The sequence below is a fragment of the Herpailurus yagouaroundi genome, unplaced genomic scaffold (genome assembly GCF_014898765.1).
Source record: "Herpailurus yagouaroundi ecotype Mexico unplaced genomic scaffold, PumYag 197, whole genome shotgun sequence".
Classification (NCBI taxonomy): domain Eukaryota; kingdom Metazoa; phylum Chordata; class Mammalia; order Carnivora; family Felidae; genus Herpailurus; species Herpailurus yagouaroundi.
Window position 1 is genome coordinate 11,654,274 of NW_024412428.1, and position 18,281 is coordinate 11,672,554.

The following is an 18,281-nucleotide window of genomic DNA, read 5'->3' on the forward strand; positions in this document are numbered from 1 at the left end:
GTATAACCTAGAGAGGCCCCAGAGCATCATTTATGTCATCTGAGGTAGACAGCAGGACCATGATGAACAGGCAGCGCGTACAGGGCACCTGCACTGAGTAGGAAGTGTCTTCCCAGAATAATTGGGCTTCTAAAACTTACTGTTCCATTAGAATGAGAGGTCGGGCATGAGTGCTGCATTAGAATTCAAATTTCATCTAAATAACATTAAATCTCCTACTTGGCATCCTTTTTATGCTAATCCATTCAATACTTAATGATGTTTATCAGGACTTCCATTTCCTCTTCTTCAGAAATGTGCTCAGCTAATGAAGAAAGGTTGGTTTTATGCAGAAAGAGAAAGGTTCCTAAGTACAGGGTGTGGGGGTGCGGGGGGGGGGGGGGGGGGGGGGGGGGGGCGAAGGGAGGAGGGGCGGGTTCTGATTCTGAGCACTGCAGGCTTTGCCTCTCCTCTCCCTGTGGTGGCTTCACATTCATCAGGATGGGCATAACCTGTGCTTCTGTGCGCCACTGATTTAGGGCAGAAATAAAAGCTCAGCCAACAAAGCAAGGCTCCTCTCACACACTGCTATGTCTGAATACAAATGGTTCATAATTGAAGGCTGAACTTCCTTATTTCATCTACGGCCAGCTGCAAGGGTGAAAATGGATACACTGTGTTTCATCATCTATAAACTGTTCTGCAGTTGGGAGTGTAGGAGGGGAAATGTTGGCAGTGTTTCAGGGCCCTGGGGGGCTGCGCTCAACCGTTGGTGATGAATGCTTATGTTTGAGGTGAATGCTTAGCATGAGGAAAAGGGGTCCAGCTCATGGTAGGAAGCCTCCTTCCCCGGGGTCCAGGGCAAAGCCTTGGGAGAGTCTTGGATGGTGGTTCAAGGGAACCATGTGAAGGGAGGCAGCACAGAAGCCAGAAAGGATGAGAAGAGAAAGGATGTTCTGGATGCTCTGGTTTCCTATGACTCAGGGGCTGAGATCTCAAGATCCTGTGCAGACCTAAAACTTTTCGGTTCTAAGGAGGTGCTACTGGTGAAGAAGGAACAGTCTAGAGTGATGCATGTTCCTTCCCTCTTACTCTTGTCCCCTCTTTCTTTACTGATTCATTCACTTTTATGTGCTTTTGTTTGCTCTTAGAGTCTCTAGAATAGTCTTCCTTTTAAGCCTGGTTTTAATTTTCCATGTGTTTGTCTGGTTTTCCCTTGTGCCGTTGTTATTGCCACCTTCCTTCTTCACCGGGACCAGAGTGGGGGGGGGGTGTCTCTGTGTGCTTTCCACACTCTGTGATGGTGAAGGGGAGGGACTTACAAGGTGGGAGCTCTGCAGGTGTGGAGGGCTTCATGAAGTCCTAACTGGCTCTGGGGAAAGTCCCGTTGACATTTTATGGATTCTTACTTTTGACTGATACAAGAGAGGGTTGCCTCATTCATTTTGGTTACATTTATAATCGGTATTTATGTCCTCGAAATCAGTCTTCTGCCCACAATGGTTTGCCAGCACACTGTTTTCTCAGTAAGGCATTCTTCCAGATTTAAAACACAGTTAGAGGCTTGATATGGAGACCGGGAATAAGCCAGTGAGCCAGGACTGAGGAGATTTTGGTGCCCACCATCCTTCTCTCGATTTGTATGACTTTTCCTTCAGATAGGAGACTAGACCCAGTAACAGTGGTCTTACTGATGCCGTCCATGATTCAGAATCTACAGGGGTCCTGAGTGGTTTCCAGTCTACACTAAAGGAGTGAGTAGAACAGTGGTAGTGTAATTCATTTACTCCCATCCAACTTTGTTCAAGAAAGAATTCAAGGTGACCTATAATGATCTCTAAAATGTATAAGATACAATTAAATTGAAGATAAAAGATAAGAAAATTTGAGCAAAAGGAAAATAAAGATGAAAAGGCAGCCAGAAATGAGGTGGACGTACAAAATTCATGCCAAATATTTACATATATTTACTACAGGCAGAATATACATTTGGCTCCGATCATTCTAGCAGCTAATATAGAGAGGAAAAAATACCCAGTTGTTTTTAATATTAAAAAAAGCTAAACAAACAGACTCATCATCCAAAAGAAACACAATGCTTTCAGGTGTTGGGGCCGGAAAAAGATTCTTCCATTATCACAGAAAGGCTACCACCTCATGTAATAACCAACATCATCAACAAACAAAGGGTATGATGCACAAAGGGTATGATGCATTCATCAATGAGTTGTTTAGGGCTATTTCTCAAAGCGTCCCTTGATGCTGGAGATGGCATCACCCTAGATCCACTGGGACAAGCAATTCTAACAGGTGACAGCAGAGTGGAGTTTTTAAAAACCTGGACTCTGGAGTTGGCTTTTCAAGCGAGTGTTGGCTCCACCATTGCCACCTGGGGGACAACCCCACCCAGGGTGGATATGGCATTAAATGAGGCAGTGAATGTAAAACACTCAGTACGATGCTGAGAACATGCTGGGCATCAAGAAATGTTACTATTATTGAGTCAATTGCATAGATGGATTGCATTTGCTTTAGGTATTCCTGAACAAACACTGTTTTCCCTTGATAGAGCTTTTGCTGAGAAGCATTCACTGGCCACGCATTAGAATGTCTAGAACAAAATATTTTTTGTTCTTGGGAAAAGGCAGAGCCAAAAACTCCAAGGAAATTAGCCAAGAGGAGGGACGCATCTCGTAAACCCTCAGGAAAACTGAGAAGCTTGGAAAAACAGGTGTCTGAAAAAAAGTTTACCCTCCACAAAACACAATCTTGGGTTTTGTGATATTCATAGATGATCCACCGTTGATTGGTGTGCAGTTTTGGTAAAAGCTCTAAAATTAAAAAAAATAATAATAATGCTTAAGTAACTGGATTCATTGGTTTGCTCTATTCAGATGTTATTCACAAGTCAGTTAATGCTGGGGTATCTGCTGAGCACCACAGTTATAGAAAAGTGGTCTGTTGCCCTTCTTTCTGAGGAATAACAGGGAAGCTACTAAAGCCATTTCTCAAAACACAATAGTTCTCACCATGACAGTAACAGCAGCCACTCCTGCCCTCCACTATGCCATCGAAATAAATGGAAGAAATGTGTACTTGTATATTCTCCAAATTAGGAGTGGGGAGGCAAAAAGGGGATCATGCATCATATGAAGAAGTTACTCCTATTCTATTAGCTCCATTGAAAAGTGGTATCTGATTCATCAAGAGACCATCCTGATTCTGACTGTGATCTCAGTTTTGGGGTAGGTACAAGCATAAGTAGCCAGGATCTGTGAGTTCATGTAGCTCAGCTCATTCCTATTCACTGAGGCCAAGGCCAAGGGTAAATCATTAAAAGGTGCAAATAATCTTAGGTGGGCATGGATCATTCACATGGTATTAAAGGGTATGATGCACAAAAGCCACTGTAGAAGCCTTACCTGAAAATACCCCCACTACTCAAGGGTGTAATTTATCAAGTGGGAATATGGCTCTTTTGGGGGGCAGGATATTTAAGAAACTAATGGGTATTAGTTTGGAGGAGCAATGGGTTGGCCTAGTAAATTACAGACTGGAATGCACTCTGGGTCCAATCATAGGCCACCATTATGGTGGTTCCCAAACAGTCCTGGAGACAGAAATCGATCTCTGAATATTTTATTTAGCATTTTAATCAACTCTACAGGATGAGGGGATATTTGACTTAGCTGACATCATTTTCAACATTTACTTGCACATTTAAAAAGATATAAATTAATTCATCTTTGGTTTAAGTTTTCCTGGTCATGGTGCTGAAAGAATGATGAAAAGGGATGAAACCATGCTGTGAAAACAGTGGCGGCAGTGGGCCAATAATTAAAAGGAAATGCAGTGTAAAGCATAACTCCCAGTTTCTGGGGAATGTAAATTTGCCAGCACAGGTAGAAGCTATTAACATGAATTTTCACTCAGGACCTCATTCAAGTTGCCAGTGAGGAAATACCTTCAAATAGCTTGATAAGGATGTAACCTGGTCAAATTCAATGCTGACATATAAAGATCACAGTGCCTTTTCTTTTTGGTGAGGCACGTCTTATCTGATACTGGAGGGATCGGACTTGGTCCGGCATTCCATACATGCACGCCTGTGTTTGGGATGTCCAACCATACCTGATCGAGGCAGTTGCTACGCAGGTATCTGAGTGCTTGCTGAATACTCTGAGGCAGGGGCTGTCCCGTTCTCTGCACGTGAACTATGAGGGGAACACCAAAGACAGTCTTGTCTTTGTAATCAGGAACTTTCATCCTCTTCATGAACTTTGGAACTGACCTAGAATTCACAGAAACCAGGTCACGCGAGCCTCTTGGGGCAGCCTGTGGGGAGAGGCTGTGAAAGCAAGCAAGAGGGAAGCCAAGCTTTTGTTGGAACAACCAACAGACACAGGGGGAATTCAACATCTCTCCCTTAATGAATCACATTACATGGAAATACTGTGTGTGCCCCTTGCCTATGTTAGATGTCTAACTATTAAACAGCATGATTCATGTTAGCGGGATGGATTTATGGCTCTGTTTTCAAGTCAAGTGGACAACCTTCCAGTTTAATTGTGAATGACACTTACTGTCCCCAGTAAGACAGAAGAAATTTAAAAACTACGAGAAGAAATTTAGTTGGGTTTGGAGGAGAAAGGAGGGGAGAGATGATGAAGCACTTCTTGGCTACGTTCTTACTTTTCTAGAACCGGTCGAACTTTTTAAAGGAAATTTTAATACAAGCATATATTGATTTGACTCTGCAATTTATAACTTCCTAAAATATTTTTATAAAGGCACTTTCGATTCTTCTCTATACATAATATATAACATAAGACGATTAATGATGTATTTTATATTTTTTCAAATCCATCAGCTCATCTAAAATAGGGACTTACTTAAGGTTTCAACACACGCTTTTGTCAATTCCTTACTATAAAGGTTTACTGCATATTCTTGTTCCTATTTGCCAGTGTGGTAAACGCAGAAATGTAGTTGAAGAATCAAATGCTCTTTGAATGAATCAACGCTCTAAGTGTTGAGCTCTGCCCTGCTCCAGAAGGTACGAGTGACAGCTGTTTCTTTGCAAGCTGCCAGAATTATTTTATGGCCAGTTTATTTTTAATTCCTCTGTTCACTATTAATCACCATTTGCTGGTCTTTGTTTCCTTCTTGGAGCCTGACTGCTTTCCCTGGAAACTAACAAGAGAGCTACAGATAAAGCAATGCTTCCTGCAGGCGACATCACGTCCCCGCTGCGGCAGCACAGAAGGCAGACAGTAAGGCAGAGCTCCGGCATGATTTCCAGGAGATCGGAATGAATGGCTTCTTCAGAAATCAGAACTTAAATACTGAAGCTTTGGCAACTGTGTACTTAGCTCTCGAACAAACGATCCCCTCCTAAGTGACCACACTACGCACCACGTCCAGCCGTGTTTATTGGACAGGGAGTACTTCTCCATGATGGCTGTGAGGCGAAGCAGTGAGAAACGCTGGAGCAGGTTCAGCTGGCCGGCTGTCTGGTTGCTGATGTGGGGTGCCGTGGACGGCTGAGGCTGGTGTGAGAGCTGGAAACTATTCCATCGGAGTCGCCTTTACCGGAAAGACCATCAGAGAAGCCAGTCACAAAGTGGATATGTCATTGGAAAACACAGGATGTTACTAATTTTTAAGTAGCTAATCAAAATAGTTTTCGAGCCAAGAAAATCACAAAGCAAATGGAACAGGAGGTGCCAATGTACAGAATGAACATAAGAAACTTTTTTTTTTCAAGTCTGATAATGGAAAAGGTCATTCTCTGTTTTGTTGGGAGGTTTTAAGTAAGTGACATAATACATTTTATTTGTTTGTTTATTCCTAAATTTGCTCCCAAAGTGTTGAAAGCGGCTGAGACGGTGTATGTGTAAGTGTGTGTGGAGGGAGAGAGAGACACAGACAGAGAGCTCGAGACGGAAAGTGAGATGTGGAATGTTCCGGAACTGTAGAACATTTCACACTGCCGTCCTGTCTGCATTCTAACTCTCCTTTGCTGTTGAGATGGAACCTGAAGGTGGCAGGCACAGATGAAGACGCACTCCTGAAGTGACAACACATTAGGGAACCACAGGACACATGTCTGTCTCAACAAGAGCCCAGCGGCAGGTACAGTATTACTGTTTCTACTGCTTTAAGCTCTTCCGGGTCCATTTTTCAAGGGTGCTTCTGAAATGCTCTTTGTAAAACAGCTTTAATGTACCCTGTAATGGGCATTTTTTAAAGCCAAAATAAACTTATGAAGTATGCACCCTTGCGTCTCAGAAATTTCTCATAGGATTAAAAAAAAACACAAACTTTTAAAATTTGAGGTGGAGCTGTTTAATTAATACTGCAGCAAGGACACGGGAAGTACCTGGGGCTCCCTTACCAGTGATCCCTGATGGTGCCTAGCATAATGCTTTCAATGTATACTCAGTATATATATATATATATATATATATATATATATATATATATATATATTTAGTAAAACTGAGATCGAATTAAAGGATAAACACTCAGAGAAATGAATGTGAGTTGACACGGGTTCAATCCCCATAATATTTGTCACAAAAGATATACTTGTGTTCGAATAGCCTAATCCTGTGTATCACCTCAAACAGGGTCAGGCATTAGTATGTGCTTTTTAAATGTTTCTTAAATAAAGACACCATGATTATTATGAGATGGATTGAAAATCATGCCACCAACCTGTTTGGCCTGGTCAGAGAGGCCCCTACACCAGAATCCCTCCTTTCCCTGACCCCAGTGGCCTCCGACTCATTAAGAGATGCTCTGTCCACATCGCTGGGTGTTGTCCGACCTTCGGAGACTGAGTTGCCTTCGAAATCTAAGGTGATCTGATTAGGCGATGGAAAGGGGCATAATCCAGATTCTCCAACCAGTGCGTCGTGTGTTTGCAGCTCAGGCAAGACGTTCTTTGACCAGTCATCCACTACCTCCTGGAGCCCATTGACGTGGTGCAAGATGTCATCTAAATGAGGGAAGAGGTCATCTTTCTCCAAGTCCAAAAGGTCTCCCGTGCTGGCGTACAAATGGGAGCCCGGGACGTTGTCGTAGATACTGACTCTACTTGCTCTGTGGCAGGACGCCATGAGTCTGGGCTCCCCGGCACCAGGGCCCTGCTGTCTGCCCAGGGAGATGCTACCGGTCCTCCAGTTAACCCCATTGCTACCGTCTGTGGGCGAGAGGCTCTCAATAGAGAGTGCCTTGGGGAACGTTCCTGGTTTGTGATCCTTGGGAATATGCACGACCAAGTTCTCCTGGGAATGGAACTCGTGTGCATGGTTCTGGTCGCCTGTGTCCCGCAGTGCCGTCCCGGCCAGCACGTCCAGGTCTTCCAAGTACATGCCCCCGCGCTTGTTGGCCTCCTGGCTTTTCCGTTCCTTGGGGCCGGGCGTGCTCACCCCGCTACCGCTGTTTAACGACTGGCTGCTTTCCCCGCTCCATTTGCCGGAGCTCAGGAGCCCTCTGGTGCAGGCAGCGGGGGGCGAGCTCTGGAGATCCCCGTTCGGGATGGGGACGCACTGCATGGCCTTGAAGGCCTCTGGCTCCTGTTGCAGCACGGGCCCGCTGATCACCAAGCCCCCGGTCCGCCCCGGCCCCTTGTGCCTTCCGTGCGCTCCCTTCCCTCGGAGTGTCTCCATACGTTTCAAAAATGATTTGGCTCTTGTCCTGGTGGGTTTCTCATTCTTTGGGTGGAGGGGGTAGCTGAGAACGTCTCTGGGGGACTGTGGGAGGCTGCCGCTGACAAACGTGGCGTCCAGCATGACTGGGCTGTCGGGGCAGGACTGGCCGGGGCAGTCGAACGGCTCGCGGCCCGCGCTGTGGCTGCCCGGCTGGCCGCGACCGTCACTCCCTCCGCTGCTCTCACTGTGAATGGAGCAGACCTCGGGCTCGCTCAGGTCTGTGAGGACACTTTCACTGCTGGTGGTGTTCCTCATCCTAATGTCTCCCGATGACCCATTTCTGTCTCCTCCGGGGAACAGTGTGTGCAGGTCGTCCACGCGAGACCACCGGCGGCTGGTTCTTTGGAAAGTCCATTTGTTGCTGATGCAGAGATCTTCCTCATCTGAGTCGTCACCCTGAAAAACATTACAGATGACGCTCGCTTCCAGGAAGCATGGATGCAGTGGGAAACCGGGTGAGCACAGAGGCACGGTACTCCCCCTCTTTTCCCTTCCTTCCACGCGTGCCCTCTGGCTGTCCCACGGTCCTTCCACCATCTTTCATTGTCCCCCACACCCTCCTCCTCCCTTGTGCCTACAGGATCTCTTCTCAACCTGCTGAGCTTTCTTCCTTTTAATTTTCATAGAGGTTCTGAGTCCTTCCTTCCTCTCTGAGAAGTTTTCCTTGACTGATTACGAAGAGGTGTAATTACCATCTGACTAGACATCTAAATATAAAACACCTGCAGCTCTCTTTTTCAGAAACTTAATCCTGCCATCAAAGGCACCGACTTCTTTCCTGAAACCTCTTCACTGAGCCCCAGGACCATAGTTCCAGCTTCCCTCCTCTTTTTTTTTTTAATTTTTAAAAATGTTTTTATTTTTGAGAGAGAGAGAGAAAGGTGGGGGGGGAGAGTGGGGGAGGGGCAGAGAGAGAGGGAGACACAGAATCTGAAGCAGGGTTCAGGCTCTGAGCTGTAGGCAGAGAGTGTGATGCGGGGCTCTAACCCGTGAGCCGTTAGATCATGACCTGAGCCGAAGTCGGACGCTTAACCGACTGAGCCATCCAGGCGCCCCTCCAGCCTCCCTCTTCTGAACCTCAGAGTCAATCTATCTCAAAAGTAACACTCCTTACCTTAGTCTCCCAAATCTGATTCTTACCATGTATTCCCTGTGCAAATTAATGCCAAAATTATCCACTGAATTCCTCTAAGTAGAAACTTGGGAGCCATTACAGAGATCACTAGTTGAGGAGAGTCCAATCCAGCCGGCTCTGCTTGGCCAGCCTGCTTGTTTTTGATCAACTCTGAATCTAAATGCCTTTTCGCAGGACATACATTGCCGGGCAGCTGAGCCCCCAGTGCTCTGCCCTGACTCACACTCTGCACCTCACACACTTCTTTTTCCTGTCTGGGTGCTGCCTGAGTAGAAACCCCCTGAGAGATGAGAGTCCGGGCTCCTTGAGGCCAGAGATGTCCTCGTTTACCTTTGCCAACCCTTGTGGCCCAGGACAGACCCGGACCTAGGGCAAAAAATAATAATTTCCTTCCAAGATGAGTGGATTCATCAGCTTCTTCCCCCTCCTCATCCTGCATGTTACCAAGACCCAACTCTGAAGTGACTTTCAAATCCGTTCCCTCCTTCACATCTTCCCTCTCATTCCCTTTGTGTAGGCCCTTGGCACCTCTGTCTGGGTCCGTTACAGTAAAAGCCTGGCTAGAATCCTTGTCTCCAGCGTCTTTCCCATCTAAACAGCTTTCCACAGTGTAATCCAAATATGATCATGTAATTTTCCAGCTTCAAAGCCTTCAGCTTCCCTTGGCCTTCCTAGAAGTCGTTAGCACGACCATTCAAAGCCCTTTCAACCGGCCTGCAGTGTCCTGTTCTTGTCTCACTTTAGTTATGCCTCCCAGTTTCCCCGCTCCCTGGCCCATTCTCTTCGAAGCCTTCCCTCACTGCTCCAAGGCAATGACTACTTCCGGCCCAGAGCTCCTACAGCATTTGGGTTAGATCTGTGTTGTAGCACTTACTCTAATGGTAACTTGAGCTCATGCTGCTCGAATCCACTCTCAGTCGTTAGAGGTAAGCTCATCAAGAGAAGGGCTTGTGTTTCTGTGTCTTAATCACATTTATAACCTCTCCAACGTCAAGCACATAGTAACTGCTCAATACTGTTTTGTTATTTGAATTAAATTTATTTTACTTTGGCATCTGGTTCTAAGACCTGGTTCCAAATTCTAGTAGTATCAGTTAAGAGTTTAGGTGATTGCTTGCAAATTGCTTCTTCTCTCCAAAGTTTCCATCAACTCATGAAATGGTACTAAAAGCAGGTTCTGCCTCATGGGTTTGCTGAGGGAGCTAAATGAAATAATGCATTTAGTAGGCCCTCATTAGAGGAGTATTTGTTATTTTCCAGTGTTGGCTAAATTGCTTATCTACTTATTGTCTATCTAAGAAGATTGCTTACCTATCTTTTTACATATCTAATGTCTACTTTAACCCCCCTTAACTTTGCGATATATTCTCCTTTCAAGAGAAAGTAAATAGATGTTCAGGCAATAAATATTGCCATCTCCCTATTCTCACTTATTTCTTGAAAATCTAGATTCACATGGGCTGGACTAACTGACAAATTTGAACATTCACGTACAGCGGTTACATTCACATATGGTGGAAGGTGGAAGAAAGTAAAAACTGAGGTACTAATGGAGAATTCCATTGCGTTGGGATCACAGTGGGAAATTAGCTTTCAGTTTAAAAAAAAGTCATATAAAGCTTTGGCAAAAGAGTTTAAAAAGATGTACACATAGGAAAAAAGGAAAGGGTCTCGGGTGATGAATCAAAGTTATACTTTCTTTATAGCATTTTAGAGTTCTCTTTTTCTGTGATTGATACACAGTAAGACATGACATTTGAGAGCCACTTATGTATCAGGCACCATAAAGGTTGAAGGGTGAGCTCACTGGATTTTCAGATCACATTTCAGGAAGCTAGTGAAAAGAAGCTGATATTAAGTTAGCATTCTGAAAAAGCCCTTTTAGCAAATATGTTTTGAGAAGGCAAAGAAAGGATATATTTTTAAAGAAAATGTATATATTTTAAATAGAAACTACGATATTTAGCGTGGGCTCCAATGATGTCTCTCAAGTTAGCCCAAACTCGGTTACTGATGCTGGAAAACCACATACGAGTTGGATAAGGATTCCTTTATTTTGGTCAAGAAAAGATGCCAAGCTGGGCACTGTGGACTGGCAATGGAAAGCTTGCCCCCGTCTGCTAGACTCTAAGGGTTTATTATACTAGCTTTGGGCAACAGGAAGGTATTTACAATCCAACCAAGGCATGTGAAAAAGTGGTAAACTCCTGGAAAACATGGCCAGCAGTTCAGGGAAATTTTGCAGTATTTAGATCTTTTGAACCCAAACAAACAAATGAAAACCAAAGCAAAAAAACAAACAAACAAAAAAAAGAAAAAAGAAAAAAAAAACACCCATTCTCCTTTAGCATCCTGTGCATATGATTATCATAGTATGTCCCAAAGGGCAGTGACATGATTCTGTCTGGTTTTTCCACCAGGGCACAATCTTTCAACCTATTTATAGTGACATACAATAAGAAACTTTCCATCACAACTTAAGGCACACACATGTTACAATAAACAAACATACAAACGAATAAATAACCAAGCTCATGATATAAATATTATCCTTGTTTTTACTCATATTTTATAATCTAGTTTAGTCCATTTTTCTTAATATTGTCCGTTACCCACCAAAATTGTTTCACAGCTCACCAACGTGTCGTGACTGACAATATGAAAAACACACTGTATTAGAGTTTAAGTTGTTTTTTTTTTTTTTTTCTAAACACTCAGGGCCCAGCAGACTTAACGTGCACACAGCCGACTCTCCAGTAATTGTGGAAGTGTACTGATTAAGAGATATTGAGATCTCCTCTGTTTGATAATTTTTTTGAGGCTTAAAAACAAATAGCTTGATTATTTAGGAATGCAAAATGGAAATCTCTAGGAGTCAGATGTATTTATGAGAAAAAGACACACCAGACAAACCTTAATCTCCCATCTCAATGGTTTAGTATACCATGGAAATCCAGACACAGAGTGTCTGGATTTCAGCAAAAGAACTGACAAGAGATTCTCACGATATCGTTGTGACCAAGATGGCTAACCGTGTTGGATGCTATAGAGAGTTCTTTTGGTAACTGGTTGAGTAGTTCACACCAAAGAGTGTGGTCAAAAGGCTGAATGCAACTACAGGAGAGCTCTCTGGAGGATGCCTCCAAGTTATGTCAATTTTAAGAATAACTTGAATGAGCCAGGAGAACTCATGTTAGGTAATTCACTAAGTAATGTTGGCCAAGGTACCCTTTTTGAGAGTCAACTATCTCAGTTGTAAATGGGAAAAATAGTAATATAAATCCAGCATGATTTATCAACACAGCCGAAGGAGATTATATGTGAAAATGCCACGTAAACCTTAAAGTACAATGTAAAGCTACTTATTGTTGTTAGAGACTGGTGATATCGGGATGTATAAAGACCTTAACAGAACTGAATGGTGGCCTCTTAATGAGATAAAATTTCATGAAGTAAAAATAAATTAAATAAACAAACAAACAAACAAAAAACCCTAAGTCACTCACCATAGACAGTTTGAGAAACTGTTCAAGATTGAGCAGAGGTCAGAAAACTTTCTGTAAAGGGTCAGATGGTAAATATTATAGGTTTCTGGGCCATGCGATCCCTGTCATACCTGGTCAACTCTGCTATTAGAGCCAGAAGAATGAGTGTTCTAATGCAAGTTTCACTTTGTTTGCAAAAACAGGAACAGTGGTTTGCGGACCCCCAGTAGAGGATTGAGAGCTGATGGGCTGCTGTGTGAAAAGTGAGCCCTCGGTGCTTCTGCAGAGAAAAGAGCTAGAATCCAATGGGCGAGAGTTTACATCAAATCCGCTTTTGGCTTACTGTGTGGAAGACTTCCAGTAATTAGAAAGAAAATAAATTGCCCTGCAGTGCAGCAAACTCATCGTGGCTAGATGCTCACAGGCAGAGGCTGAGTGGGCTATGAGCAAGGCTCTCGGAAGTAAATCCTGTAGTGGATGAGAGGCTGGAGGAGATGATGGAACATCCCTTCCAACTCAAAAATCTAATGGTTCTAGGATATGCACCTGCAATTATCTTCAATTTGAGACTGTAATACTCTCCAGTCAAGCGAATGCTGGAATACGATGTAATTTTTTTCTCTTTTGACTCTGCTGTTTGGAGCTAGTGGGAAGCGTCTAATTTGGAGGGAGAGACTGGGGTGTGTGTGAAAAGCAGAGGGGGTGGAGGGGAGAGGAGACTGGGCCCCTGGACAACAGCTGCAGTTCCTTTGAAATGCTGATAGCATCCAGGCCCCGAGATGCTGGCTGCAAGGTGGCAATTAGTCATGGTTTCTGAGTTGCTTTCCACCTTTGGTCATGATTCAGAGAGCTTTATTAAAACTATAACTTTAACCAGAACCGTTTGAAGCCAGCCTTTCTCTCTTGGGAAATCGTAGGGAAGAGCCTTGTGAGCATATATGTCCGTCTCTTTCCTCATTTAACAGACAGCCTACTGGAGTCTTTGGTCTCAACTTTAACTTTGAACGAAAGTCATACCACATAAACACTAACCAATGGGGAGTTTGAAGGTCATCGTGAAGCAAGTGTGAATTTTGTAGGTAATGATGAAGAAGAAACACTTTTTCTGAGAACAAGTAGCTCTGTGTGTGCTTTGGAGTTTTTACTTTAGATGAAATGTTGATATTTTGGCTTTTCCGAAAAATGGGAACATTCTGAGCTGAAATTATATATTCCTCAGAGACAAATGCCAAACAGACATTGCAAAAGAAAGGTGTTTCTTTTCTTTTTAATTTTTTTATTTTAATGGCATTTGGCCAGATCTTTACACTGGAAACAGGAGCCCACACAGGTCGACAGCTGCAAGAGGCAGCTAATCCACGGTTACGTAGAAATTTAGAAGTGTATCTTCCATTCAGGTTAACGGGAGCTGAGTGGTGGAGTCCACCTGTTCGAAAGCTGGAATGTACCATTTGCAGGGCTGCAGGGGAAGGAGCCTGAAGCCGGAGGCAGGGGAGCTGCTGGTGTCCTCAGGGTCTCCAGAAATGCCTCCCACCTGGGTTTTGGTAAGTGTCTCAGTGAGGTGTGTGGCCGAGACTGAGAATACTCTTCTCTACTTGACTCTCACAGAGACAGGGAAGGTTACCTTGAATCTCTGATAAATCACTTTTCTCTCCCACAAAGAGAAAATCTTGCGCTACTATCTTGAGAGGGGGAGGCAGGTGTGATTTCACTTTTCCTGGGGCTTTACAAGTAGCCATTTGTTGTCCAAGAAAGGTGTGTGCCCAAGTAAGTATGAATGAGGCTTCACCATCCTCATCTGTTTGCATACTTGTTTTTCTTTCTTGGGTGAACCCATCAGACTCTTCAGAATTTAAAAAAGAAATCCAATGAGAAGGAAATGCAAAGCAGAGCAAGGACATTCACTGTGAGAAACCCAGAGTTGCATTTCTACAAGGACATTAAATAAATCATGGACTTCTGTGCAGATGGCAAGAAACATCCCTCTTCTAAAAACAACAATAAAAATACATTATAATTGTACCTATTGCAGAGGAAACTCTTCCAGGCCTCAGGCCAAGTGCCAGAAATCCCCTCAGACTCCAGTACATTTCTGAATTTTTTTGTTATTATTTTTTTTTAATTTAATGTTTATTTATTTTTGGGAGAGAGACAGAGCATGAGCGGTGGAGGGGCAGAGACAGAGAGGAAGACATAGTATCTGAAGCAGGCTCTGAGCTGTCAGCACAGAGCCCGATGCGATGCGGGGCTCCAACCCTCGAACCGTGAGAACATGACCTGAGCCAAAGTCTGACGCTTAACTGACTGAGCCACCCAGGTGCCCCCTTTGTGTTATTTTTTTAAAGTTTCTTTTTTTTAATGTTTATTTATTTATTTTGAGGGACAGAGAGAGAGAGAGACCAGGAGAGGGGCAGAGAGAGGGAGAGAAAGAATCCCTAGTACTTGCAGTGCAGAGCCTGACTCGGGGCTCGAACTCATGAACTGCGAGACCATGACCTGAGCCAACATCAAGAGTCAGATGCTTGACTAACTGAGCCAGCCAGGGGCCCCTGTGAATTCTTTGAAAGGCAAGGAGGGGCATTTTGGTGCCAGAGTATCTGGGGTCAAACCTTGCTATTTCTGCGTGACTTTGAGCAAGTTACTCCTTGTGCATCCGTGACTTGGAGTACACGGGGAGGGATAGCGCCTGGCACAGAGCAGGCTCTGTGTGGGTGTTTGCTGCCCACACAAACTGCTAGGTGAGCACGTGTAGCCCTTTCATTGATCCCAAAGGGAGAAAGAACCACTGGGGCTATGGACACTTAGGCAATTTGGGGATGATATTCTACAGAATGAATCATGTCTGGGCCTCTGCAGATGAGAGATAAGGATTATATTTTTATTTCTTAGATTGCCTAAAATGGGGACATACCTAGAGGAAATGCTGCTGGTTGTCTTTTTCTTCCAACTAAACGAATTCTGAAGTTGACTGCAGTGTCACATGGTGCTTCTTCTCAAGTTTCACTTTCTACGTTTGATCATTTGACCTAGTCCTAGCTTGTATTTATGTAAGTATTTATATTTTTTTGGTGCAGTAAAATAAAGGGTGAGCCTATGACTTGTGGAAGGGGCAGATCACAGGAATGCACACCCCCACACGGTCTCCTGCATAACTGCTTAGACCACAGCCCCAGATGCTGGTCATTATTGAGATTCACAAGGTGGTGAAGACCACATGTTGAAATTATTTATTTGAGAAGTCAGGCCATGTCTTCTCAATTTACTGAGTGCAAAGCCGTATTTTATTTCAGTGCATGCATTTGTGAGGCCTCTAGCTGAGCAGGGGCTGTAAGGGTAAGGGCCGCTACATCCAACGTGAGGAATAAATTAAGAATGTCCGAATACTGAAGTGACCAATTTACAGAGGAACTTTTGTGAAGGTAACACACAACCAGCCTAACAAATGTTATTCCGGCCGATCTCACGTGTGGGTTTTTGAAAAGCTGGTGATAGGGTGAGAATCTGATCACTCCACTTGGCTGAAAACAAATCACGTCATTAGTTTTTGTCTTTTGTAATACACTGCAGCTACACAGATCTGTCTAGGAAGCCGTATGGATCAGCCATGCTTTAGACACATAGGCGTGGCTGTGTTAGGTTAATAAGAACCATGTGTTACGACCAAAACAACATCTGATGCTCACGCTTCAGATCGTGTGTATACTTTTCAAGGGGCCTATTCAGCCAGACAGCTGTTGGGACGTTTATTTCCACATTTTTAATTTGTCTTTGGCCTAGACAAATTGCTCATATTTTAATATTTCTCTGGATATTGTTTTTCACCATTTTACCTCATTAGCTTAAATCTTTGGTTTCTTACTCAAACCCCAAACTGTTTTTAAGGTGAGGTCAACCAAAATTCATTTGCTTTTTTTTTTTTTCCTGTGGGTGCTATTTTAGAATAGAAATTCAAATTCAAGTTATTTTTTAAAGATCAGGTTACTCAAGAGTGACTTAAAATCCATTGGGTTTAATGATTTCTCTGGGTAGACCAGGATAAAGAGCACTTTCTTTCGACTCAAAGATGTTTTCTCTGCTTCTTCAAAATATACTGTGGCTTGACTTGTTACATATTGGAGATGTGAAATGAAAAAAGTAGTCAACGATCTTAATTTTGAATTTCCCAAGAGGATCAATTCACTGAGGGATAGGGAGGGTTTTCAGCGACAGTGGTTATTAGGAGCCTTGATTTTGGAGTCAGGCATGCCTGAGTTTGAAACTCTGTTCTCCCGCTAGCTTAAAGATCATGAGCAAATGACAACCCTTCAAGTTTTATTTCCTTTGTCTAGAAAACAGAGATTCTACCTCAATGGATTCAATGAGATCACGTATGGCAAGCACATAACATAGCTCCTCGAAAACAGGAAGTGCTCAATAAAGTACAGCTTTATTTCAGAACTGAAGTGTCCAGTCTCATTCCTACAGAGGGAATAGCACATGCTAGTCCTAGAACACGGAGGGAGCATAGTGACTCTTAAAACTGAACGAAATTCCTTGTGAGCAGAGAGAAGTGTAAGAGGGAGGGATGGTATAGAGGAGGCAGGCCCCGCATCTTGTTGCCACACTCCACACGACCCTTTACTGATTATGAAATGAACCTGCCTGCGGATGAGCACATCTTCCAGGGTACTTGGAAATAAAATGCTATGGAACAGGATGAAGCAAAAGACATTTGGCACGGGCCCACGGGTTCTTTTCTGCATTCGCTTAATCTACGCATCACTGTGGAGTACTTGAGACTGATGGGGAGTGGATACTTACGACTAAAGAAACTTCTAAAAGATGACCACAGAGAAGGTATTTTATATCTTTCAGCAAAACTCTTTGATCAAAATGAAAACAAAGTGAAATGGTGAAACAAATGAAACTCAGCCTGGATTTATAATGGGACTTATTTATGATGGTTATGATGAGCTGGGATATTTGGAAAACATAGATGGTCAGGCATTTCAGAATTTTGCTTGGGTTCCTGTTGTTTTTAATCCATGAATGCAAACTTCTTTTGTTAACATAAACCATGATCTTAGTAAGGTGTAGACACCTACCTTTTTCCTTTGGAAGTTCACATCAAGTTTCATTGAGGCACACTTGTTCAATGTATGCAGTCGTCTGAAAAGAAAGAAAAAGGTGGTGATTGCTACCACTAATAAGCCTAAATTTTCTTTTCAGATTGATTCTCATTTATTGCCAATGAAGTTGAAAGTGTAGAAATGAAAAGTTATGTCCCAACAAAGTGCTGTACCCACTCAAGGTATGCTATGCAAAGGGTCCCGTTGGCTTTCCAGCCTACCAGTCCCTACCCATCCCCTAATCTAAACCCAGTCTTTTCCTGGCTTCCCTCTCCTTTCCTGGAATGCATGAACAGTCATCTTAGCCCTGCTTTCACCAGTCCCTCCACTCATTTGCCACCTCGATCATGCTAGTCCCCAAATTCAGATCAACTTAACCATCTGTCCTCTCCCCTACTCTTGGGCTATTGGGTATAAATGGCAAGATAACTCAGTGCTGAATTATATATGTGGTAGACTAAATTGTGTCCCCACCCAAACTCGTATGCTGAAACCCTAACGCCCAATGTTATTGTATGTGGAGTAAGAAGTAATTGAGGTTAAATGAGGTCACAGGAAAGAGCTCTGATCCAACAGAATTGGTTCCTTACAAGGGGAGACACCAGAGAGCTCGCGCTCTCTCAATCTGCCATGTGAGAACACAGTGAGAAGGTGGCTGTCTGCTAGTCAGAAAGAGTGTGCTTACCAGGGACCAAGCCCTGCTGGCACCTTGATCTTGGACTTTCCAGCCTCCAGAACTGTGCGAAAATAAATGTCTGTTGTTTAAGACACTCAGTCTGTGGTATTTTGTTATGGCAGACCGGGCTGACGAATAAATACATTTTGATTTTCATCCTCAGCTGGGCTCTGAAAATTG

The 18,281-nt window shown here is 43.6% G+C and overlaps 1 protein-coding gene across 7 annotated transcripts in view; it reads right to left on the reverse strand.

Moving 5' to 3' along the window:
- The window catches only part of STARD13 (StAR related lipid transfer domain containing 13), a 238,380-nt gene that overhangs the window by 19,933 nt on the left and 200,166 nt on the right, over positions 1 to 18,281 (reverse strand). For 4 of the 7 annotated variants that reach the window (XM_040448170.1, XM_040448171.1, XM_040448168.1 and 1 more), the window contains exons 4-7: positions 17,402 to 17,465; positions 6,700 to 8,093; positions 5,395 to 5,565; positions 4,111 to 4,327 (exon numbers count right to left, since the gene is read on the reverse strand). In XM_040448170.1, coding sequence (XP_040304104.1) covers positions 4,111 to 4,327; positions 5,395 to 5,565; positions 6,700 to 8,093; positions 17,402 to 17,465 — 1,846 coding nt within the window. The remainder of the gene's footprint in view (positions 1 to 4,110; positions 4,328 to 5,394; positions 5,566 to 6,699; positions 8,094 to 17,401; positions 17,466 to 18,281) is intronic. The other 3 variants (XM_040448172.1, XM_040448173.1, XM_040448169.1) reach the window with 1 other exon arrangement.